General features: G+C 39.8%; 1 protein-coding gene across 9 annotated transcripts in view; it reads left to right on the top strand.

Annotated features, from left to right (window-relative positions):
- Positions 1 to 25300, top strand: part of epb41a (erythrocyte membrane protein band 4.1a) — a 150661-nt gene that overhangs the window by 34495 nt on the left and 90866 nt on the right. For 6 of the 9 annotated variants that reach the window (XM_038725066.1, XM_038725065.1, XM_038725064.1 and 3 more), the window contains exons 3-6: positions 19684 to 19977; positions 21574 to 21678; positions 23399 to 23441; positions 23840 to 23915. In XM_038725066.1, the coding sequence (XP_038580994.1) occupies positions 19684 to 19977; positions 21574 to 21678; positions 23399 to 23441; positions 23840 to 23915 (518 nt within the window). Of the gene's footprint in view, positions 1 to 4464; positions 4532 to 7464; positions 7533 to 7639; positions 7725 to 8225; positions 8365 to 9566; positions 9670 to 19683; positions 19978 to 21573; positions 21679 to 23398; positions 23442 to 23839; positions 23916 to 25300 lie in introns of those variants that run through there. The other 3 variants (XM_038725067.1, XM_038725068.1, XM_038725061.1) reach the window with 3 other exon arrangements.

The following is a 25300-nucleotide window of genomic DNA, read 5'->3' as shown; positions in this document are numbered from 1 at the left end:
TGCGACTAGCAAAAGCTTTCAACCGCGAACATTTCTATATCTGATTTATTGAAGCATCTGCTGAAGCAGCACAGCAACGTGAAACTTACAGAAAGAAACTCCGGCAGCTCCTGCCACTGATGCTTGGACTCGTCGGGAGAGAGTGGCGTTAACGTTTTGTTAACTGCTCTAGATAGGCTACATATGCAACAGCAGTTCAAAAGTCGGGCTTTACTTGCTTTATTTTTTTCTTTCAGCCGGTGGTGTTAAGAAACGTTAGGCCTAGGCTATAGCCTATGCTTTGTAAAAAAAAAACACTCCTTGCTGCTGTTATGAATGTTATGCTGAATATGATAGCCTATTAGTTAAAAAGTCGGCATTACTAGGGGCGTGGCCGCTTTGATTGACAGGCGTCCCTGGCCGCTGCAACTCCTAGCACTCGGTCCGCTGTCTGTTAGCCTCACTCAGCTACACGGAGCTCTGAGGCTCAGCCTGTTGGAGCTGTTTGGACATTTCTACATGCAGATACCGGATGAATAATGGCAGGCTGTTATTGGAGAGAGAACCTCCAGGAAGTCCGTGTTCCAGTTGGTGAGTGAAATTCCTGTATTTTATTTATGTGTTAACAATATTATCAGGTATCGCTGTCGGCATATAGCTTGTTAGTTTAGCTCGTTACGCTAATTAGCCAGATATGAGCAGCTCCAAGCTGCTAACGATGCTAAGATAAAGAGTTTAGTGTGTTCTAACCACAGCTTTTAAGGAATCAAAGACAAGTCAGCAAGAAGAGAGAAGCCAAAATGTATTAGATTAACCTTAGTGTTAGACATTAGGGTGATAATGCCGTGAAGAAAAGGCGTGTGTGAAGTTGTAAAGCAAAGGCTCAGCCAAACGTCTCTGGCTCAGCTCTGTTAACGTTAGCTGACGTTATGTTAACGCTAAACTTTACAAACGGGCAATGTGAGATTTGGCCTCGTACTGTACGCTGCGCTCTACGCAGTCACTGTTCAGTTAGATACTAGTCAGATACTATTATAAGTGGCTGGACCTGAACCGGAGGGACTGTTTAAAAACATTATACTATTCTTGGTGGGGTTCATCAGTGGGGATGATTCAAGTACATACTGAAGGACGTTTAGAGTCATCAATAAGTTATTACACTTAGTAGATGTAGCATTCCTTGTGATTCAGCAAACAATCTGAGGTGATAACTGTGTTTGATCAGCGACATTTCTGTTAAGGGCCTTAACAGGTGGATGCATTATTCGGCAGAACAGATGTTGTAGGCTACCTGTAGATATTTACATCCACCTTTTTTGTCAGCATATAATGAGCTTTATACCTACAGACAAGTAGCTGGGCTGCAACTAGGGCGATGGTTTAGTTAAAGCCAGAAATTAGGTGTGTGAGAGCCACCTCTGAGTTTGTTTGGTGGATTAGAATTTGCCAAAAAAGGTAGTACAGTTAAATATAAAATAAGATCCTTATAATAAATGTTAAATAAGATCTGACTGAGTAGTCAACAGGTGTTTTGCAGCATGGATTATTATTGCACAGTGTCCAGCAGCAAACAGTATATTGCACATATTAGTAAACCGTGTATTTCACGTTGCTACCTCTAATTATTGTGACATGCTCGAGAGGTTTTCATGCTGAGGCGATCTCAGAGTTCAGTAGATTTATGGCTCTTTGGAAGAAGCTGCTTAACTGTCTTCCCATTGTTGTCTTTACAGGTACCAGAGGAGCTGATTGCAGAACCCTCCAGATGTGATTTTCTGTGTCCTGTGTGTGTAAAGAGCTGGGGCGTAAGTATAGACAGTGCAGACAGGAGATAACAGCCCCAGCTCTTTAGCTCCTGCTCTGCACAGCCTTTTCCTTTTACTCACAACAACCTGAACCTGATGTGAAATTATGACAGCAGATTCTATCATTATAATAACTCTTACAACACATTATTTCCAGTCATACAAAACTACTTCTACATTTGAAACCTTTCAATATTGATGTTTTCAATTTGTTAAACTATTGCTATTAGGAATACTCTAGTCTTTTTGACCACTTTGACCGCTTTGAGTGCAAAGCGCTTTGACACTACATCTGCATTCACCATTCACACACATTCATTGAGCCTAAGTGCTCAATCAGAAACTAACATTCATACACAGCCACACACGGACACGCAACTGGAGGAGCCAGTTGAACTGCCGACCTTCCGATTAATGGGCTACCTGCTTTGTGTTATAAATTATACAGAAATGTCAACGGGAGAAGAGCTCTCTAATCAGCTAATTAACTCAAAATACCTGCAAAGCTTTCTGAAGCCTGTTATCTCTCAGTCTGGTTCTGGTGCTCGTTTCCACAGTATTCAAATTTTTTGAGATGCTCCTCTAAAAGATGCCTCAGTATTTTGATGTTGACAGCACTATTATGTCACATACGTGGGAGAAAATGGAACAAGGGAGACAGTCTTTAAATGTTTTTGTGTTGCCTTTTAAGACAGATAAGTTTATATCAGCTGTCAAATGTCCTGTAGCCAAGTTGTCCTCATAACATTACATACAGTTTAAACTTTGTGTAGCAGATGTGGAGGCATCAGATCCTCAACTAGAACTGATCACTAAAATCTTGTGAGAAATATGAAAAGTACCTTTCTCTCTCAAATGCCCTATTCCAGACACTAATCTCACACAGCCCTGCCGCAGCAGCAACGTTACTCAAAATAGCATCTCTTACAGGCCCCCACCCCCTCTGCTCTCTGTTTCTGCGCCTCATTTCCCATATTCCCCCTCATTATTGTTTTTCCACTGGATAGGTTTTAAAAGGAGAGTGGGAAGTGACATTTAGGGGGAACTCTGGAGTGCAACAGGTGAAGCGGTCGGAGTATAGTGTGCTTTGTGTTAGGTTTGCCAGACGAACTCAACAAAGGAACAAAGAAACTCTTTTAGGTGATTACATGTTGGGACTTTTCTGGACTACTGCATCATCCCATCGGCTAAACAGACTGTGGCGAGGTTGCCTAAGTTAACTGTGGAATATTATTGACTGCGCGTCTGCCACGCTTCACCTGGTCTCTTCTTTTTTTTCTTCTTACCGCAGAGGACATGTAGTTCAATCCGAATAATTTAAGTTATTTGAATGAACATTTGATGTGCTGGGACATTGGGGTTTTGAAGAGTAAATGTGTGTAGCAAATGGTCATAATGTTTAAAATGTTTGTTTGATGTGTCAGAGTGCGGCCGAGCCTCCAGCAACAAATACCGGTGTGCACTGCCCAACGTGGTCTAAACCTGATATATCTCTAAATACATGTTGTTAAACTCATCATCAACTCATCGTATGGACTTTTTTCGTTTATGTACAATTTTGTCAAGTGTATAAAGGTGCAGTTTGAATATTTATCTGGCTTGTAGGGTTTGTTTAACCAAAGTAAGCAGGCCGCTGGCTGCAATCACCTGGGCAGGTACCAGATCCGCCCGTTACCTTTTTTTTGCGTGATGTACTTTTCCCTTGCTGTTTGGTGTTAGGCGATTTGTTACAGGCAGCGAGCAGGAGGAGAGTGGAGGTGAAGCGGTAAGTTGGGAGTAGCTCAGCCTGTAGGGAGGGAGCAGGGAGGGAGGCTTATTTACACTGTGGACGCTGGGAACATAGCCACCATTTTTTTTTAAGTATTTGTTAAAAATGTTCTGAAAAATAGTTTGCACCAAGAAATGTTAATGTTAACAAATAAAAATGCTATGAGAAAGGTTTATTTGCACAATAAGCCTGCAATGCGATGTAAATACAGAAGAAAACTGTTGTCCAAAAAAAGGAACTTAGGCTAAAAACAATAAGCTACAGATTACTGCATTATATTTTATTATATTTTTATTGTCTGAATTGTCACCTGCCACCTGCATTTTGTGCTTCCCTGGTGCAGAAAATGTCTCCAGAAAATGTCCCCAGAATGCAGGAAATTAAGTGTTTAATGCTCAAAACCTTGTGGGGGAGGACCCCCAGACCGCTCTATGAGTATTAAATCAATTCATGTTTTGTTTTCCTAAATAGTCAGCCTATTAAAATACATTCTTGTCTTGTTGTCATGGCCCCCATCTTGTGCAGTGTTAAGTGCTAAGTGTTTCGTCACACCCCTAAGCTGAGCCCTTAAATGGAAGGATGGTGTGTTGGTAAAGGGTGTGATTTTGGTGGGCCGTCTGGGCCAAAAATGCCAGGGCCGATTTTTTTTTTGTCTCAGTCCAGCCCTGTTAACGTCATAGCAGCCATGGCTACCGTTTTACAAGTTACATAGCTTCCATCATGTAACTAATAGAGCCTGGCCGATATTATCGGCCAATATGAGCTAATTGCATTTAATCGGCATCGGCCGTTTATAACAGCAAATATATGATTATTAAAAAGAAACCTAGAGTCAGATCCTTCACTCATGTCATGGGTGTTGCATAGTTTGCCCACCAGAGGGCGACCAGCTGCAGCTCCCCTGTTAACTACACTGCCTCACCACAAAAACCACAGAAGAAAACAATCAGCTGACCGGAGTTTACTGGAGCTTACTACAGTGAGTCGGTTTTTTGTCAAGTTAATTACATGACTTTAAGAATTATAATAAAAACAGACCCAGTCACTTTTCTCTCCTGAAAACATTCATGACTTGGTAACCCGCCCGTTTTTCACAGCCATCTCCCGGCTTCCTACCAGCTCACAGCAGTTTAATGTTACGGTAGTTGGGTGTTGAAAGCTACTGGACAGACGTAACTGTACATTTATTTCAAACAGTGTGACAGTTCTAGCGAAGGGTTCATCACTTCGAAATGTTTTCTAAAATCACGCAACGTCATAGCACCTAACGCTGCCTGTTGCTAAATTAGCCACAAAGCTAATGCCGTGTTTGTCAGTTGGAGGAGCGCTAACATGAGCTGTTAAACTATAGTTTCTGACTTATTCTAAATATATCTGCGAGCCGCATGTCTGCAGTTAAGTCTGCGTCTGAAATGATTAAACCAGAGCAAACATGTAAATAAACGTGATCTGAAGAAGAATCTAACACGGCTTCCTGTAGCTCCTCTTTTTGTGACGTTGTAGATCAGAACTGTAACTGCTCTGGTTGTAGTTATAACGTTAATGAAATGAAATCTCAAAGTTGCAGGTCCTTGTTGTAGACATTCCTGTAGTATTAGATGCATTCAACAGCAGCTCACTGTATCCTAGATAACATGATTTATACCGATGGTGGTTAAATGGTTTCACATAGTTTTGGTTAGAATTAAAGAATGCTGGTAAAGGGATGATGTGAATGTGCTACATTGAAATTATGGCAGATCATGTGTAAAGTGAAATACACATGCTTATTCTCTCTCACTCTGTTTACAGACGGCTGAAAAAGTTGCACCTTCCAGTAGCAAATATTTATTGACGTGCAATTGTTAACGTGTTCACTGTAATCGATTTTATTAACATAATCCATTTAGGAAAAGGTTTTATAGCCCACATACATACCAGCTTTCAATATCTGCCTGTTCTAAGTGTAGTTTATACAGTAAAGGGGTCTTCTATCCAAATCGTCCTTACAATCAAAATATCGGCTCATAAATCTTTTTCACTTTAATATTGGCATCGGCCCCCAAAAACCCATATCAGTCAGGCTCTAGTAACTAAGGACTCTACCTTTTAGCTTATTAAGTTTATTACAAGTAACATACTGATATGATGTCCAAATAAATGACTCGTAACTAACGGTATGTAAAACGGTTAATTGATTTGCTTCAAATTGTTTGTTTGAGCTGTAAGTAAATATTAATGTAATTGATTCATAGTTAACGTTAACTGTTAATGTTGGTCTCAACAAAATCTACCATTAATGTTGCAAAATAACGTCACCACATTTATATATTAAAAAGCATTTAAAACCTTGTGAAGTATAATGTCAGCGCGTTACCACACAGTACACATCCTATGGTATTATACCATACATTTACCGCACAGTACATGTCCTATGGTACAATACCACACAATTACCACACTGTACATGCCTTATGGTATTATACCATAGATTTACCACACATTTACCACACAGTACATGTCCTATGTGGTATAGTACCAAAGAAAAGGACCAATGCTTCTGAGTACACAGATTTGATTGGAGCACATGCGATTGGTCTGTGAGTTTCCTGGTCCACTAAACCAGTACAGTAAATGCTAGAAAAGCTGCGCGGGTTAAAATGGAGACACTCCGATCAGGAGGTAGTAAGTCTCAATAATAAATCGGCTGTAGGTCGGCGGTCCGGAGAGGACAGCGACTGGGTCCGGATACGGACCGCGGTCTGCCTACTAGTGACCTCTGTTCTAGAAGGTCGACGAACGCGAGCGAGACGAGTTTGGAAGTAACGTTAACGGGCAAAACAAATTAATTAACATATTTTACAAAGTTGAGATAACCCAGCTTTTTTCGGAGCGCTATGAAATATTTTTTTTGTGTGTTCAACTGTGCTCTTGTATGACCGCGTCAGTAACGTTATGTGGAGGCAGGCCAGTTAACGTAACTTACGTTACTGTTTAAAGTGATGTTAACGTCAACTAACATTAGCTAAAAAGTAACGTTACCGTATAGAAGTGACTGAAACCATTGCCAGAGTCGTCAACAGTTATTATTTAAAGCCTGGGGCTGCTCCTTGTTACCTGCGCTTTTGTCTGTTAAGCAAAAAAAGTTTATGAAATTTCAGCTATCTGTTGTCAGGCGCAGTAAAAGTAACGTTAACAGACGGGTTAATGTTAAGTTAGGTGGCTAACACACTGAGGTAACGGTAATGTTAATTTCGCACCAAGTGCTGTAGTTATGTAAGCCCTAATGGAATTAATGTGGAGAAAGTCAAGCTCTGCGTTCAAGTCTCATAAGCTGTGGCTCATAAGTGTTTGTAGTAAGATTTTGGGTAACGTTACTCAGAAAGTCATACCATTCAGCCCTTCTATTGCAGAGACTAACATTAGTTGCCTCAAGCGGCTGTAACGTTATTTGTAAAGGAGTAACGTTATATTTTTTACTGTAGAAATTTCCATTGTTGATTAATCTATTTTATCGTGTGTTGTCATGACATGTGGACAGATGAACTGCGTTATGCAAGACGCGTTTCTGTTATTTAGCACGGCCTCACAGATATTAATGGGATGGACATAGTAACAGAAACACCTGTCCATGTGCTACACTTCAACAGTCACACAACAAACTGCAGCTTCCAAAATGATCATACTTATTAGTTATTTTAGCAAAATACGGCACATTATCATTTTCATAAAGGAAGGATTTATGGCAGGAATGTTGGATTAGGCTATTACTTTGTAACTGAATGTAATTAATAAACTCGTAATTAAGGCGTAGAAACTATTTCTCACAACATTAAACTCCGCCCATATCTCGTGTTTGTGGGAAGTATTTACATGGCCATTACTTTGTAACCTAATAAAAAGTTGGTGTTCTTATATTTTGTGCCCATCAAGGACCATAGAGAGGAAGGAATTTCATCATGCCCATAATCACCTAACTGGCAAGAGCAGCTATTGTACAGGTGTTATTAATTATAAAATACTGGATTTGAAAAAAGCAGCATTTGATGATGATGTTTACTGGACAAGTGGGAATTAATTATATTGTTTGTTAAATCTGCTCCCGCAGGATCAAAGTGATTATTGAGTGACACTACATTATCTAAGAATCTGCACTTCTCATCTGTTTGTTCTCATCTCATCTCAGCATCAGGGTTGGTATATTTTCTTAGAATTATTTAACAGTATTTGAACTTAATGCTTTTTATACTGTATAGATTTGTTAGATACTGTGTACCTGCAGTCAATTGCTGGCTTGCTAATCAGACATACGGTGGATAAAAAAACCCTACTTTGCTTCTATAGGGCAACAAAGAAGCAATTTACAACTGTCACAGATTGTTGTTTGATACCTGAATTATTGGCAGTGATCAAGAGCCAAGAAGATTGTATTTATACTGTAGACTGTGTGAAATGCTGTTATTAACTTATTATAACTCCTTGAGCTATTTATTACCTGACTGAAATCATCATCAACACTGTGTCAATGCAGTGGTCCATGTCCCAGGTAAAAACTGTATTCTATTTGCCATATAGCCAGCTGTCCTACTTCAAACAAGTAGCCTAATTGATTCATTCATTTTCTGTGAAGGCCCAAGTTGAAAACTCTGTATTAGTCTACATACGTTTGTGTGTATGTGTTTGTATGCTTGCAGATGCAGAACATATGCAAACTATTCTACTGCAAGCTTGACAATACACAACACAACTGATTGCCCTGGACAGGCAGAAGGTCTCAAAGACAGGCAAGATAGCAGAGGCATTGCGGACAACCTAAGGGTTTATGACCTCCAGGTGAGTTTAAGGTTAACTTTGCCATGGCCACAGTGTTCAGTCAACACAGATTGGGACAAAACTACTATTAATAGTGAAATCTTATTGTTATTGATGTGATGACTAGGATGATAAAGTCAACTACTTTCAATTGGCATGACAGAGAATCCTCACTTTCACTTTCAAGTAGGGGTATAACGATACACCAATTTACGCTTTGGTTCAGACCGTGATTTTTGAGCTGCAATTCGGATTATACCTCGTTTTTTCCCCTCCACGATCCCTCAATCATGACTGGACCAAAATGGTCACGTGACACGCAGATGGAAGACAATAAAATTGGTCCAACGTGTAATATTTACAAAAAATAGGCCTACAGCTTGCACTAACTTTAAATACAGTGTTTTCGACAGATACTTGGTCAGGTATATTAGAACCTGCCAAAGTATATTTGGCAACCCACTTTTGCATTTTGCAGAGAAACACAAAGAAAGATATTATCTGACATTGTGTTAACGGACACAGAGGAAATGTTACATTGCGGAGCGACAGTGAACGCTCCACTGCAGAAGTCACTCACTAACATTAGTTTAGTTTGATCCACATGCTGTGCACATTCAAACTGAATGTCAAGTGAGTTTATTAAACACGGCGACTTTATGAAATGATGAAGAAAGTCAGCAGAGACACATACAGAGAGAGAGAGACAGGAAGAGGTGGAGCAAGCCGGCGTGTTTGCCGTGAGAGTCCAGAGGTGCAGGCTAGATAGAGAAGAGCAGAAGAGCAGATTCAAGTAGTAAATAAACACTAATCTAAGGTGGAAAATTACCTACAATGACCTACTGTCAATACAAATACACCGGTACCGGCCGCCGTCTTAATGAGAGTACATTATGTGTGTAAGAAACAGATTGTAGGTGCGTGTGTGAATATCCAAATCCCAAAATTGAAAACCAAATACCTACCCAATGAAGTAATAGTTGAATATTCAGGTCTAAAACTTACTGCACTGGCTTTCAATTTTTTTTTTTTTATTGTCGTGTTTAAGGTAATGGTTGTCTTCTATTTCTCACCCATTGTTTTAGTCACTGCATTTGTATAAATTTGACTTGTCTTTAAGGTATTTGCAGTTGAATGGATTTGTTATTATAGTAAGTGCAGTTAGCTCATATCGGCCGATAAATTGGTCAGGCTCTACTAATTGCATTGTTTGTATTTTGCAGTGCGAAGATTGCTGACACTCCCACTGTGGTCACTCACAACGCCCCTTGTGCAGTCTGCTTCAACCCTGAGAGCGTTTCTGTTGTAGTCGAAGGTGAAATAGTTGTAAGTGATCTCCCCAGGTTGACGGATACACTTGTACTGTTATTTGGGTTGATCTATGCTTTGAAACACCATCCTTTATAAACTTATTTACATGTTCAGATTTGTTCAGAAAATAATGTCTAAACCACTAAAACTATGCCTACTGAATCTGAAAAATTCCTTGTTGAATGACGTTTTAGTTGTTTGAGCTTACCAAGATGTGACTTACCTGGAAATAAATTAACATTTAAGTCTGATGGAAACAAGTTTCATTGTTACATATTGTTTATTTAATAAAACAAACTTGAATTGTAATATTGTAGTTTGATGCGAAGTGCTTTACCACAGAATGTATGAGAGTGCTATAGGGCATGTAGTACTATACCACAGGATGTACAGGGTTTTTCCTGGCTCAGAAAGGGCCTTTTGGGGGGTGACTTCATGTGACAGTAAGCATGATCAGCATGCGTACATTAAAGGCAATGAGTTACCTTATGACCAAAATCTATACATTTGTTAAACAATATCCACTACCTGAATGAGTATAAGGTTGAAAAGTAAAGTTAGTATAATATATTTACACCTGATTTGGATAATATGCCTACAGAAGGTTTTAGTTGAGATTCAGCTTTTTTCCACAAATAGAACCGTTCTGATATTAGCCTACACCACTGTGCTTAAGGTTTGATTAGTGCTAATGTTTGAGTATTCATTTTAATTTCAGATAATAGTATAGGCTACTATAGCTTACTATTGGTAGCCTAATATTAATTGCAGTTGGACAAAACAGCAGCTACAGTGGGGCCAAAAAGTATTTATTCAGCCACTGATTGTGCAAGTTCTCCTACTTAGAAAGATGAGGTTTGTAATTTTCCATCATAGGTACACTTCAACTATGAGAGACAAAATGAGAAAAAAATAAAAATAAAAAATCCAGGAAGTCACTTTGTGGGATTTTTAAAGAATTTATTTGTAAATGATGGTGGAAATAAGTATTGTCAATAACAAAATTTCAACTCAATACTTTGACCTCTGTCATTGCCAACAAAGGTTGTTACAAATGTTTCCTGTAAGTCTTCACCAGGTTTGCACACACTGTAGCTGGTATTTTGGCCCATTCCTCCATGCAGATCTCTAGAGCAGTGATGTTTTGGGGCTGTCGCTGGGCAACAGACTTTCAACTCCTCCCACAAATTTTCTATGGGGTTGAGGTCTGGAGACTGGCTAGGCCACTCCAGGACCTCTTTTTACAGAGCCACTCCTTCGTTGCCGAGCGGTGTGTTTGGGATCATTGTCATGCTGGAAGACCCAGCCACGTTCCATCTTCAAGGCTCTCACTGATGGAAGGAGGTTTTGGCTTAAAATCTCACGATACATGGCCCCGTTCATTCTTCCCTTAACACGGATCAGTTTTCCTGTCCCCTTTGCAGAAAAACAGCCCCAAAGCATGATGTTTCCTCCCCCATGCTTCACAGTAGGTATGGTGTTCTTGGGATGCAACTCTGCATTCTTCTTCCTCCAAACATGACGAGTTGAGTTTTTACCAAAAAGTTCTATTTTGGTTTCATCTGACCACATGATATTCTCTCAATCCTCTTCTGGATCATCCATACGCTCTCTGGCAAACTTCAGACGGGCCTGGACATGTACTGGCTTAAGCAGGGGGACACACCTGGCACTGCAGGATTTGAGTCCCTCTCGGCGTAGTGTGTTACTGATGGTAGCTTTTGTTACTTTGATCCCAGATCTCTGCAGGTCATTCATCAGGTCCCTCCGTGTAGTTCTAGGATTTTTGCTCACCGTTCTCATGATCATTTTGACCCCACAGGTTGAGATCTTGCGTGGAGCCCCAGATCAAGGGAGATTATCAATGGTCTTGTATGTTTTCCATTTTCTTACAATTGTTCCTACAGTTGATTTATTCACACCAACCTGCTTGCCTATTGTAGATTCACTCTTCCCAGCCTGGTGCAGGTCTTCAATTTTCTTCCTTGTGTCCTTCGACAGCTCTTTAGACTTGGCCATGGTCAACCATGGTCTAACAGTCAGACTCCAAACTCAAGTTTGGAGTCTGACTGTTTGAGGCTGTGGACAGGTGTCTTTTATACTGATAACGAGTTCAAACGGTGCATTAATACAGGTAACGATTGGAGGACAGAAGAGCTTCTTAAAGAAGAAGTGACAGGTCTGTGAGAGCCAGAAATCTTGCTTGTTTGTGGGTGACCAAATACTTATTTTCCACCATAATTTACAAATAAATTCTTTAAAAATACTACAATGTGATTTCCTGGATTTTTTCTTCTCATTTTGTCTCTCATAGTTGAAGTGTACCTATGATGAAAATTACAGACCTCTCATCTTTCTAAGTAGGAGAACTTGCACAATCAGTGGCTGACTGAATACTTTTTGGCCCCCACTGTACATTTTGTCATTAAGTTATTGTGCAAGAAAAATGCTCTAAAAGGTGGTTAGTCTCTCATTTGTTTATGCAAAAACTTGTCAATAATTTAAAAAAAAAGTATGATGTAGTGCCTCAGCCTTTTTTAACGTCCTGCCTACTCTAGGCTGTGATTGGTCGGTTCACGAAAAGTGACTTTGACGAACAGCTATGCACACAGCTGAACGCCACCCGATGTCCCTGTGGAGATTAGCAGGCAGGAGAGAACAGGAACAGGTGAGCGTTACGTAGTGCCCAGGGAACCTGATATGGAGAGGGCAGAGTAGAGGACCGGGGCCTTTAGGCCTAAGTGTAAAATGTAAAAGTGAATACCAGCACATTCAAGCATAAACGGCTTTTATATTGTGAGAAATACCAGGAAGTCATCGCTCTCAGTAGCGCCAGCTTCGTAGCGGAGCGTTCAGGCACAGTCAAACCAACACAACAGCTGATTTATAAATGCAAGTTGCAAAAGCTGTTTGATTAATGGCTATTAAAAAACATTAGTAGAATATTATTATAAACGCTTTTTCATTTCTGATCATTTTGGTGCTGGTGATTTTCCTTTGGCGCTCGCTAAAACTTCTTTGGGGGGCGGCAAAAATTTCTCTATGCAGGGAAAACCCTGATGGATGGTAAAGTACCACAGAGCCTGAGGTACACTGTGGTAAACGTCCCAAAATACCATACAAACCTCTCGAGTACCACAGGCATTTACTAAAGGAACATGTGGTAAAGTACCACAGAGTGTATGATAAAGTACCACAGAACGTATGGTAAAGTACCAAAGAGCCTGAGGTACAATCCTGTGGTAAACGTCCCAAAATACCGAACAAATCCTCTCGAGAACCACAGCAAGTTACTACAGGAACGTGTGGTACAGTACCACAGAAACATGAGGTACAAATACCGCAGAAATTCTATGGTATTTTACCACAGGAAAGGCACCCCCTCCCCGCTGTCATTCTGTGGGAAACACTGGAAAGTAACGAGTAACTTAACTAGTTACTTTTATCACCCAGTAATAAGTAAAAATAATATACATTTTTTTTAAGGAGTAATGAGTAACTAGTAATATATTACAATTTCTGAGTAACTTGCCCAACACTGCATTTGGATTATGCATGCCTCTCCTGGTATACACTGTGTGCAAAATTATTAGGCAAGTTGTATTTTTGAGGATTAATTTTATTATTGAACAAATACCGTGCTCTCAGTCAATCCAAAATGTTAATAAACCCTCAATCCTGAATATTTATAGGAGAATATATGTGTGCACAATTATTAGGCAACTCTTAAATGTGCAGAAGTATTACGCAGCAAAATGAAAATTTTCCCATCTCACTTTTTTTTTAAATAAACGGCAGTTTATTTTAATCTGTTAAAGTGAGAATTACAGAAACAAACAACTCAGTTTACAAATAAACATTTCTGACGTTAAAAAAAAAAAGATCAGTGACCAATATAGCCACCCTTCTATTCAATAACAGTTATAAGCCTTCCATTCATGGAGTCTGTCAGTTTCTTGATCTGTTGATGATCAACTTTTTGTGCAGCAGCCACCACAGCCTCCCATACACTGTTCAGAGAGGTGTACTGTTTTCCTTCACCGTAAATCTCCCGTTCAAGAAGGGCCCACAAGTTCTCAATAGGGTTTAAATCAGGTGACGAAGGGGGCCATGTCATAATTCTTTCATCTTTAAGGCCTTTACTGGCTAGCCACGCAGTGGAGTACTTCGATGCATGCGATGGAGCATTGTCCTGCATAAAAATCATGGACTTCTTGAAAGATGTAGACTTTTTCCTGTACCACTGCTTGAAGAAAGTATCTTCTAAAAACTGGCAGTAGATTTGGGAGTTCATTTTGAGTCCATCTTCAACCCGAAAAGGTCCAACTAGCTCATCTTTAATAATACCAGCCCATACCATTACCCACCTCCACCTTGCTATCGTCTGAGTCGAAGTGGACCTCTGTGCCCATTACTGATCCAGCCACGGGCCCATCCATCTGGTCCGTCTAGAGTCACTCTCATCTCATCAGTCCATAAAACCTTTGAAAAATCTGTCTTCAGATATTTCCTGGCCCAGTCTTGACGTTTCAACTTATGTTTCTTGTTCAGTGGTGGTCGGATTTCAGCCTTCCTTACCTTGGCCATGTCTCTGAGCACTGAACACCTTGTACTTCTGGGCACTCCAGGTAGGTTGCAGTTCTGGAATATGACAGCACTTGAGGATAATGGGTTCCTGGTCGGTTCTGTGATCACTCACCAATATCTTAGCAATTTCTACAGTACTGCATCCCTCTGAAAGACTTTTTACAATTTTTAAATCTCTTTTTTGGCCCATTTTGCCTGAGGAAAAGAAGGTGCCTAAAAATTATGCACACCTGATATAGGGTGTTTTTTCTCCTTAGGCCACACCCTCTCTCATTACACAAAAACACATCACCTGAAATGCTTAAATCCAATAAGCATTCAAGTTTATACAGCTTGGAGTTGGAAAAAATGCATAAAAATGATGATATGGTCAAAATACTCACTTGCCTAATAATTCTGCACACAGTGTATAAGCCACCCATGATCCTTAAAAAGAAGCTGCAGACATTGCAAAATAAAATGGTGCGTCTGGTCCTTAAACTCCCATCTAGGACACATCTTCTTTCCGCTCATTTCATCAGCCTTAAATGGCTAGAGGGTAGAAGAGCGTGTTTCACAAATCAAAATGTGTCTAACTTACAGGACTGTACACAATGAAGCTCCAAAGTTAGGGAATACCATAATTATACCACAAGAGGGAGTACAACTGATTTGGTTCCCATTAGGGTTAAGAGTTGTATGGGGAAGGATTCAGCTGCCATTTATAGAGGACTGATCCTGACAAATTCAGTAATAAATACAGAAATAAATAAATGCTCAATAAATAAATATGCATCCGATTAAATGCACAAAAAAATAAAGTAAATAAATAAATGTAGGCAGTAATTACATTATACAAGGAGACATAAATGTATTTTAATTAGCTTCTTTACTGATTCACCTTTGTAAGAATTACCTTTTTTATTTATTGTCCGTTATAATCTTCAACTTTATTTATTAATTCTTTTTTAAATGTATTTATTTATGTGTGTTTTTAAATATTTCTGTCTGTTTTATTCTTCCGTTGCATTTTCATTTTCATTTATTTCCCCAGTGGTATTTATTTCTGCCTGTCCTTTTTACATTTCTCTATGCATTTCTGCCTCATTATGCAAATGAGGAGGGGCTGTGTCTCAAGGGGTCATCTTCTCTGCTATTGGTGGACCAGTCAGACAGGAGAGCTCTAGGCCTACTCTGCCTGCAGACAACAAGCTTGCTCCTCACACAGTCAGATGGCTTCCTTCAGTGCGCTGAGGTGTTTAGAAACTATTTGAAGACAATACTACCAGCAATGTCTTCCTTTCCTTTTTGTGTGCACGCTCTGACAGAATGTTTTCAGTTTGCTGCATGCATGGACACAGAACTGTGATATAGGGAGAAGCACACAGTCAGCTAGCTGCAGCTAAATCTGGAGTGCACTCATATTCAATTCTGTATGGTAAATTCAGTTTTGACGGAGCAGAGCGAGCTGACAGGCAGAGTTAGAGACTTTTTTCTGTCTGTTTCTCTCTTTACAAAGACGCATGTTGCAGTCAGAGTCTTCTCTGAAGAGGGCAATGAAGTCTCAATAGTACACGATGCGAGCACCACATACAACACAATTTATCAAATTACACAACGGATATACAGTATGAAAATAAGACTGATTGGATTATACTCACAGGAAGTATAAAACCTGTTACATACGTCTATTAAAAGTAAAATAACACAAAAATGTCAGGGAAATTATTTTACTTAGATTTAAGTACTGCAGTTGTACATTGAAATACCTTCCTACCTTTCTGATAGAAAGTCTTCTTGAGGTGGTATAAAACACTAAATTCTGATTTGAGTTGTGGACAACATGAATTAAAAAAATTAAACATTTCACTGCCCAAGTCAGCTATAACACAAGGCTTGTTTATTAGACTACATGCTGTACAGTATTTGTGGACATATTTTGTCCCAGGATTTATTATGCATTTCTTCTTCTTCATTGCATGATTTAGAATAATAAGGTGAGAAATGGGTCTGTTGTTAGTTCATCCTGCACTGCAGCAGCTAATAAAGTCCATTTAATCCCAAAAACGCTTTTCTTTTAGGCAGGCTGGAGCAGAAAACAACTCACCTTTCTCAAGTTGTACAGTAATGTCACATGTGTATGAAGGTGGATCCAAACAAGCTAATCTTAAATGTCAAAGTAGAGGAGCCTAGTAGGCCTATTTATTTTCATTCAAGATAAATAAACTATGCAGACAGTTGTAAAAAAAAATCTTGAATGTTCTCCACCTGTTATAGTTACACAGTAATATTAGGGGTGTGGACTGTATTAAAAGTATCTACTGTTCTCCCATGCTCTAACACACAGTAAATATGTGCTGTTCTCCCATTCTTCCTCTGTATCTACACATAAACAATAAGGCATGTAAGGGGGAATATAAGGGAAATTATTTTATTATTTGGGGATAATTTTCTTTGTTGCTCTCCTTCTCCTCCTCCTTCTTCTTCTTTTCCTCTGACAATTATGGTTATGTTCTCCGCATGCCTCCTTCTGTCTTCTGTGTAAGACATAGAAGTACAGTAACTAGCCTACATTAAATCATTTCGACTGGTTAAGTGCAGTTAAGTTAACTTTAAATTGACTCCACCACCACACATAAAACACGGCTTCATAGCAATCACATTTAACAGAAGCATAAAATTCTTCTTAATGGTAACTGTCAAGATTAGTTTATTTGTTAGTCACCACCACTAGCTTAAGAGCTTTAGCCTATATCATATTAACACTACATAAATTAGCCTAGCGGCTAGCGGACTTTTCCTCTCCTTATTGCTTAACAAATTACATGTATTATTCATAATATTTCTTACTCACCGCTGGTTAAATCATACAACACCACGGTTGAATTTTCATCCTGAATGGCGTTTTTGTTGAAACAGCAGCTGATAACCGCAGAACAACGAGCTGCTCCATGTGTGAGCATTTACCGTAAATACTCGGAATAGGAGTGCACTCCAGATTTAGCTAACTGACCCTGTGGCTGTGAACAATGGCTAAACAATGAGAATGTGGAGGTCTATTGTGGGAGAATTTGACTCATACGGCATGAATGCAATTAGATGATAACTCGGTTAAATTTGTCTAGGAGTTTCAAGGATTAAATATACTGGACTAATAGACTATGGGACATAACTGATCACAGAATGCCTTGTTTTGCCTTACTTCGGGTTGGCGGCCTGCTTGGCCGGTTGCATGGGTCCCATGCTAGCTGCCCGATTCCTGGCTTTTGCTAGGGGATTTTCCTGGGTTTTCTGTGTCTTAAATGAAGAAAACCCTTGAGGATTGACCGTCTGGCAATTAGGCTGTTCTTTCAGGTGTCCTTTGTTACCGCTAGCGAGACCACGTGGATGTTTGCTCGACGGATAAGGCTTAAAAAGAACTTGGTCGTTCTTGAATCAAAGCTAGTGTAACTTATCGGACTGATAACTTTTAACAAAACAAAACCAGAGAAAATAAAACGCAAGTAAAGTTGCTGTTAAATGAGGGAAAGTTGAAGTTACCGGCACTTTGCGTGTGTAGCTTGAAACGAACAAAGGGCGTTCGCTGCCCCGGGCCGAACTCTTAGGGCATTGCCAGGAGAGGGGGCGCGCTGGGCATGTGCCGAAGCACCGTTGAAGAGCCAGGAACAAACAGAGGACAAGAGAGAAGGAGAGACAGCGTGGGTCGCTGCTTTTGTCTGTTGGGGCGTGGTTCCCAGAGGGCAGTCCTTTGTTTCCCTGAGGGGGGCTTGTCTTATCTATTTGCGCGTATTGTAGTCAAATATCTTCCCACAATAAAACCTTAATTGTCACACGGCTGTACCGTTCTTAGTTTTAAGCACTTGATAAAAAGGAAGAACAATGTTAGTTAGTTAAAACTTTGAGGTTAGCATTTCATAGGAATCATGGCATGCAATACTTATTTTGTCCACTTGGGGGAGCTCTGGTTACATGAGGAGTAGATATTCAACTTTGATTATTCTTTAAACAAGACTTTGCTCCGCAGCTGTGGAATTTAGTCATTTTTAACCTTACATCCAAGCTGGAAAATTAATCAAGTGTAGGATGACATTTCTTTATCATCATTTCTAAAGGAGTTGTCAGATAGTATTGGGAACAAGCATTGGTTACACATAAAATGAAGAAATGTCATTAACCTTGCTGAAAATTAAAACACTGCAAAATTAACTTATTTAGATTCTTTAAACAACAACAAAGTAACGTAACTACTCAAATGGAGGCAAACAGTTGCCATGGTTATGTGTGTGGGGGGCAGTTTATGGTTTCCTGCCCTCTCTTAAGAAGAGTTTTGATAGGCTGTTCAGGAAAACGCTAATCTCTGGTTAGTGTTCCTTTTTTCATTTTAACAGTTCAGGCACTGAGAAGCTTATCTCGGCTGTTGCCAAAGGTGGCCAGTTTTATGATCAACTGCCCAGGAATAGCACTTAGGGAAAGCAACCTTTCAACCCCCCTCCTTTGGGGTCTCTTCAACCATCTGTTGAGTTGAGTTTCACCCCCTCCTTTTCTTTCTCCCAGAGAGAGAGAGAAAATTTGGAGTAGTCCAAATTTGTTTGGTATAAAATGCACAAATCCACACTGTTGGTACACAACAATGTTGCTCTGTGGGTGTCACATCACTTCCAGGATTCTTTGTTCTTCATTACCCTGAAGGTAGTTTTTAATGAGTTTCTCTGTGTGTTTGGGGTTATTGTCATGCTGCAGAATAAATCTGGGGACTATGATGAAATGCAGCTCCAAACATGCAGGAAGCATGATGCGTTTTTTTTCTGCTGCAGTAAGTTTCTTTGACTGACCACTGAGTTTACGTTTCTTTGTGCTTCTTCAAAAGAGCTTGGATAGCACATCTGGAAACCCCTGTCTGTCTTTAAATGTCTCTTAGGAGAGACCTTGCTGATGCAGTATAACTAACTTGTGTCTTGTTGCTGTGCTCAGTCTTGCCATGGTGTATGACTTTGACAGAAAACTGTCTTCAGCAGCCTCAACTTATTAGCTGAGTTTGGCTCCTATGCCTACTACACAGCTGTTTCTGTTTCACTTAATGATTGTGTTTTAATGTACATACTGAATTTATCATCATTAGCGCCTGTTTGGTATAATTGTTTAATCATACACCTGGTATTATGCCTACAAAATCCCTGACTCTGTGGAAGTGTACATAGAATTTTTTTTCTGCTCTTCACTCACTTTGCATTTTGTTAATTGATAAATGTAATCTATTAGCATGTATATTTTTGAAAGCATTCTTACGTTACAGCATTTTTTCCACATCTGCCTAAAACTTGTGCACAGTACTGTGTGCCTTCACTCCGCCTGGTCAGTTTAACTTCATTGTAAATATACTTGTCTTCAGTGTTAAAGTGAAGACTCAATCTATCACAAAGTTTTAGAGTGTATACTGCAGTGTAATCAAAGTGTCTGTGTCAGGCTGTCCAGGTAGAGAAGAAAGAAGCTGAAGAGGGTGGAAAGGACAAAAAGAATGACCAGGAGAAAGGAGAGGAAGCTGCCACGGAGAATGAGGACAAGGAAGAAAAGAAAAGGGAGAAGGAGGAGTCCAGTCCTGAAGGAGGCAGTAAGGGAGAGAAGGAGGAGAAGGATGAGGAGAAGGTGGAGAAGTCAGCAGAGGAGGAAGACAAAGCTCCCAGAGCTCCACGCCGGCCCAAGACTATGCAGATCAAAGTCACCCTACTGGACGACACTCTGTATGCATGTGAGCTGGATGTAAGATCATTTTTAAATTAAAACTTTTCTATACAGCATGCACACTCAAAGAGAAAATTAAATTTCAACAGGTTAAAGGATTAAATTTTAATGCATGCAGCCACGGGCTTACGTTGAAAGTATCATAGCATCTCACTTTAAAGTATTAATATGTCATAAATACTCATATACAGTAATACAGTAAGTAAAAAAGCAATCAGTGTTACACCAAAATTAGGGCACAGGCCCTCAGGGGGGCGTCCCACATTATTGCTCCACATTTGGTGTTGATCGGTCATTCCAAACCTAAGATATGACATCACTTCCTGTTTTTAGCGTTTTTCGCAAATATTTGTTGTCGTATAATTGCGACATTTTTATTTCCTTGACAAACTCTTATCAGCTTGTTCCAGAGATTATCCGTGCCAAGTTTGGTGTCGATCAGACTTGTAGCTTCGGAGGAGGTAAAAAAGGTTTTTCAGTTTTCGAGATTTTGCAAAAAACTAATTATAGATGGAAATGGGCGTGGGCTATACCACGAGATTCAGCTCGATCCCCCGAACGTGTAGATGTAAGGTTTTTGATATGCGCTTTCGTATGCAGGAGTTCCAAGCCCAAATGCGTTGACCTTGCTAATAGCGCCTCCTAGTGGTTGAAATGTGTGGATTTTTGCGCCTATCAGGAAAATGAGAGCGAAGGCTGTTTGGCATTTTAGTTTTATAGTTATTTTCAGCATAGCCTGAAAGTGGCCTGCTTGCGCAAAATACTATGTCACACGTGTTATACCGAAGTACACATGTTATTTTATTACCTGCTAGAGTTTTGACAAGTCTGCCTCTTAGTCCTTGTTGCCTCTGTTAGAGTTGGTTAGGTTAGAGTTAGGGTGGGGTTAGGGTTAGCCAATGAGGCAGAGTAGGGGTCAGGACTCGACGCAAAGCTGGTGTCTGTCAAATGAGAGCTGTTAAAAATCTGTTGCATGATTTGTGATCTGACTTTCCGGACTAAGATCGCATTTCAGCCACATATGAAAGTGGCCCAAATCCGAACATCTAAAAAGATCAGAATCCGTGTGACTTGGGCTGCTCACACTTCTGAGTCACATATGAGCAGAAAAATCTTACTTTGGCCTTCTGTCTGAACACAGCCTAACACTTTCTAACGTGGCACAATTACACCGATCGCATACATAGATATTGATTTGGCCTTCAACACAACCACACACAGTGAGGAACACATGCAACATAAAGTGGCAGAACTAAGAAATACAAACACACATTCTTCCTGGTGCGCACCCAGATGTGCTCACCCTCATACATACAACCACATCCTCCCTCTCTCATGTACACATTGTTTTTTAGTTTACTGCATTTAGAGTTCGCCAGCTGAGCACCGACACCCCCAGTACCGGGGGGCAGCAAGCAATTTTCGTGCAAAAGGCAAATGGGGAAATCCATGGACAATCCTAGTATTTTGTCGCCCTCTCCATGCTACACACCTCTGTGAAGATAGGAGGCTCAGCTAGAAACTCAAACCAACCATTTATATCCACCCCAAACACATATCAAACACCAAGCATCTTAATTAATTATGTTATGTGTGTGTGTGTGTGTGTGTCAGAAACATGCCAAAGGCCACGAGCTGTTCATGAAGGTGTGTGACCACCTCAACCTGCTAGAGAAAGACTACTATGGCCTGGCCATCTGGGGGACCCCCACCATGAAGGTGAGCTGGATTCCAAATTTCACTAGTTAGTATCTGTCCAACAATCCGTACCTCAGTATTCCTTTAAGAGAAGAAAAGGCTCTTTATTAGGGCTTTCACATTCAAAAATAATTCTGATTAATTATTTAATGGCCTTTGTTAATTTTATGCTACACAGTGGTGCTGTTGGGTTTGGCTTTGCTACTAGGCCTAAATCCATGTTAATTTCATTGGCTGCTCATCAGAATGATGCGATAATTGTGTCAATTAATCTTTTAATAATTTGTGCACGTTCTGAAACAATGCTTTACCTCTTCCTCTGCTGTACATTTTTTTTTTTTTTATTGTTTGTTCTGAAACTGTGTATGCCTACCTAATGTAACCAAAAAGTGGCTCAAAACAGTAATGTACAACTTCGTTTTGAAAGGTTAATATGCAACGGGTAAACACAAAGCCATGTTTTCATCCAAGCATTTTAATACAATTTAGCTAAGTAGAAAAGTGGATGGAAGTGAGAAAATTCGACAAAACTTCCTCAATATCGCTACAAGGGTTATACATTCAGTTGCAGTGTTTTTTCTCTTTGTCCTTAAAGATATTATTCGACAAATAGACAATGGAAACACACTTGTCAAATAAGTATATTACATGAAAGATCAGCTGTTTGGTCCCATCACATTGCACAACAATTTTCGGTTTAAAGGTACAAAGTTATGGCAAGAATTTTCATTTAAAACATTCAAAAAATTAACTTTGTCAACAGAATGTGAAGAAGTAACAGTTATAAGTGGTCAATACATTCATACATACATCACTCCTAACTCGTCACATATGGACGCTTGGTCAAGACCCCTTGGCGTCGCTTTTTAGCATACTGGGTACCCTTTAACGTTGTTTCACGTTTAGGGCTCCACGGTCAAGTTAGCAACAATAAATATGCAATATTGGGTCATGTTAGCAACAATAAATATGCAACATCTGGTTAGCCTTTTAAAATAAAACATAAATTAAGAAAGTGTTAATGCTGTTAACGTTTTAAACGTGCGGCACGTTGTTAATGTTGTGAAATGTTACAATTTGGTTAGGTTTAAGCACCAAAACTACTTGGTTAGATTTAGGAAAAGATCATGGTTTGGCATGGTTCAGCATAATGTAATTTCACCTTAGTTGATTTACGTCAGGAGAGCAGTGTGTGTTTGATTTACATTAGGAGAGTAGTTATTGGCTCCTCTGTCATCATCTCTGTCTTATGTGAGCTGAAACAAAATCACCTAGCAGTAAATTCTAGACAGCCAAGCGTATTTTTTCCATGTTTTCTTCCTGGCATTGGAACCTTGCCTAGGTAGATGGTTTATTGCTTCAACGCAGCTGATGGAAACCCACCTAATCTGCATTCTATTTGTTGTGACATTTCCAACATTAGCCAGGTTTCCAACCACACAGAGTGCACATTTTCACCCAATTTACAGAAAATCTTCAAAAGAAAATGCTAATTAATGCATATTTCCATCGACTACCATTATAAATAAGAAGTTGAGTGCATCTAGATAAGTCGTTGAGAGCACTAATTCTCCAGTAAGGTGCGATTAAACCATTGCGGTGGAAAAGGGTGCAACAAGTTGATTTAATTATAAGAATGCCAAACTTCAAACATTTTGGAAAATGTGATGGAAATATGTCATATGTGTTTTTTTCACAAACTTGTGTTTCAAAACTCATGCTACATCCCTCATTTTCTCAGACTTGGATGGACCTTACCAAGGAGATCCGCAGGCAGGTACAAGGTGAGTGGGACTGTACCCACAAATATACGTTTTTCTTTTTTTTCTTTTTTTTTCCCTAAAAATTTTTTTTTTATATAAACATGCTCAGGCAAGAATCACATATTTTAGGTTGGTATATATATATATATACACATTAGACCTGGGCATGTTAACGCGTTATCGCGTATTATATATTATATTTGAATGTCCGTTGCTCACTGGCTCTAAATACACATACAGTCAAACCATGGGTCACAGGAGGGGTGGGATGTTGATCAGCCTGCAAATCACCCACCCAAACAAGCAGCGGCTGATCAAGATCCCACCCCTCCTGTTCAATTGATACAAAGCAAATCATTTTTTGTAACATGTTTCTAATGTTCACATTATTTCATCACAACCTCCTTTGCTTTCTCAAGGTGCCAACTATAATTTCACATTCAATGTGAAATTTTATCCACCGGACCCAGCCCAGCTGTCTGAAGATATAACAAGGTACTGCACGGATTCCAGTTGTAGATGTAAAGATAACTTATTCCTGTCGTGGAAATTGTATTCCTGGTGAGAGGTTGAGCAAATAATTGAGTTATAACGAACCGTTGTCTTTGAAGAATTTATTTAACAAAAGAGAATAAACTGAGAAGTACTACAACAGAATCAGCTGGACCAGAGGTTCTGTCTCCTAAGACAGTCACTAACGTCTGGCCCAGAGCAAACAATTGCATGATCATTTACACAGTCTGAGCATCTATGTTTTGGGAAACAAAAGATCCTTGACTGGTCCCAGTCAAGGAAGGAGAAGAACAGCTAGTGAGGAAAACAATCAACAACCCCACATCCCTGACCTAAACCCCACACATGTGGACAGACTGGAATAACAAGAACAATAATAAAGAGGGGAACAGGTTAAAGATTTAAAACAATATATAAGACATAATAACAGGAGAAAAATAGCACTCTTATAAGTACTTGCATAAAAGATGATAAGTGTAAGAAGAAAACAATTTTCTGCCCTTACAATTCCAATTCCTGGCATCACAGAAGTGGTGTTCCCAAGTTGGCATTTAACTTCAGTCAGCAACATTGGCTCTAGTAAATGGAACTATAGCGCCTTTCTGTCTTCTGACCTCTAAAAGCACTTTACACTCTGGCACTGCGCTCCTTGTCACAGTCACACACTGATGGCAGAGTAGGGCTATAACGGTTCTGAAACCGGTTGCTACCAGCCATGTCTGGTTGCAACTTGAAGGATATTCCCGTTGTGGGAATATCCGGTGTTAGGCAGAGTTTTGCATGCCTGCCGTGATTTGCATGCACTTCCAAATACTGCTTTTAAACACTATAATATCCTTTGTGGGGTTCATCAATGGTGATAAATGATTCGAAGTATATATTTTATGAATGTTTAGAGTCGTTAATATTTTATAAGATTCAGCAAAAATATGCGGTGATAACCCCGTTTGATCAGTGTGCAGAGCAAAGTATCTGAAAAGGACCTTTAAGAGGTGAATGCATAATTCGGCAGAACAGATGATAAAGGCTACCTGCTGAGATTTGCATCCACCTCTTTTCTCAGCACAAATGAGTGTTACCAGCCGCGAGGTGTGTGCAGAACTCTGCACAACCAGGCAAGATGCCGACAGCAGAAACAGATGATCAGTCGTGAGTTACAAGTTCGCTATGTCAGAACTTATTCGGAAAAACATTTACCAGAGAAGAGCTCTTAAATATTGGACTTTAAACTGCTCACACTATTCCACTGCTCTTTATTGAACCTAGAACTTTCCCGGAGTTATTAGTTGGAGGAGCAGCCGCTCTGTACAGGATCTACCGGAGACGCCGAAGGGGGAAGCATACTGGCGCACTGCTTAAAATGGGAC

The sequence above is a fragment of the Micropterus salmoides genome, unplaced genomic scaffold (assembly GCF_014851395.1).
Source record: "Micropterus salmoides isolate LMB-PRFRI ecotype aquatic unplaced genomic scaffold, ASM1485139v1 Ms_hic_scaffold_17, whole genome shotgun sequence".
Classification (NCBI taxonomy): domain Eukaryota; kingdom Metazoa; phylum Chordata; class Actinopteri; order Centrarchiformes; family Centrarchidae; genus Micropterus; species Micropterus salmoides.
Note: the sequence above shows the minus strand (reverse complement) of the source record. Positions and strands in the feature narration are given on the sequence as shown.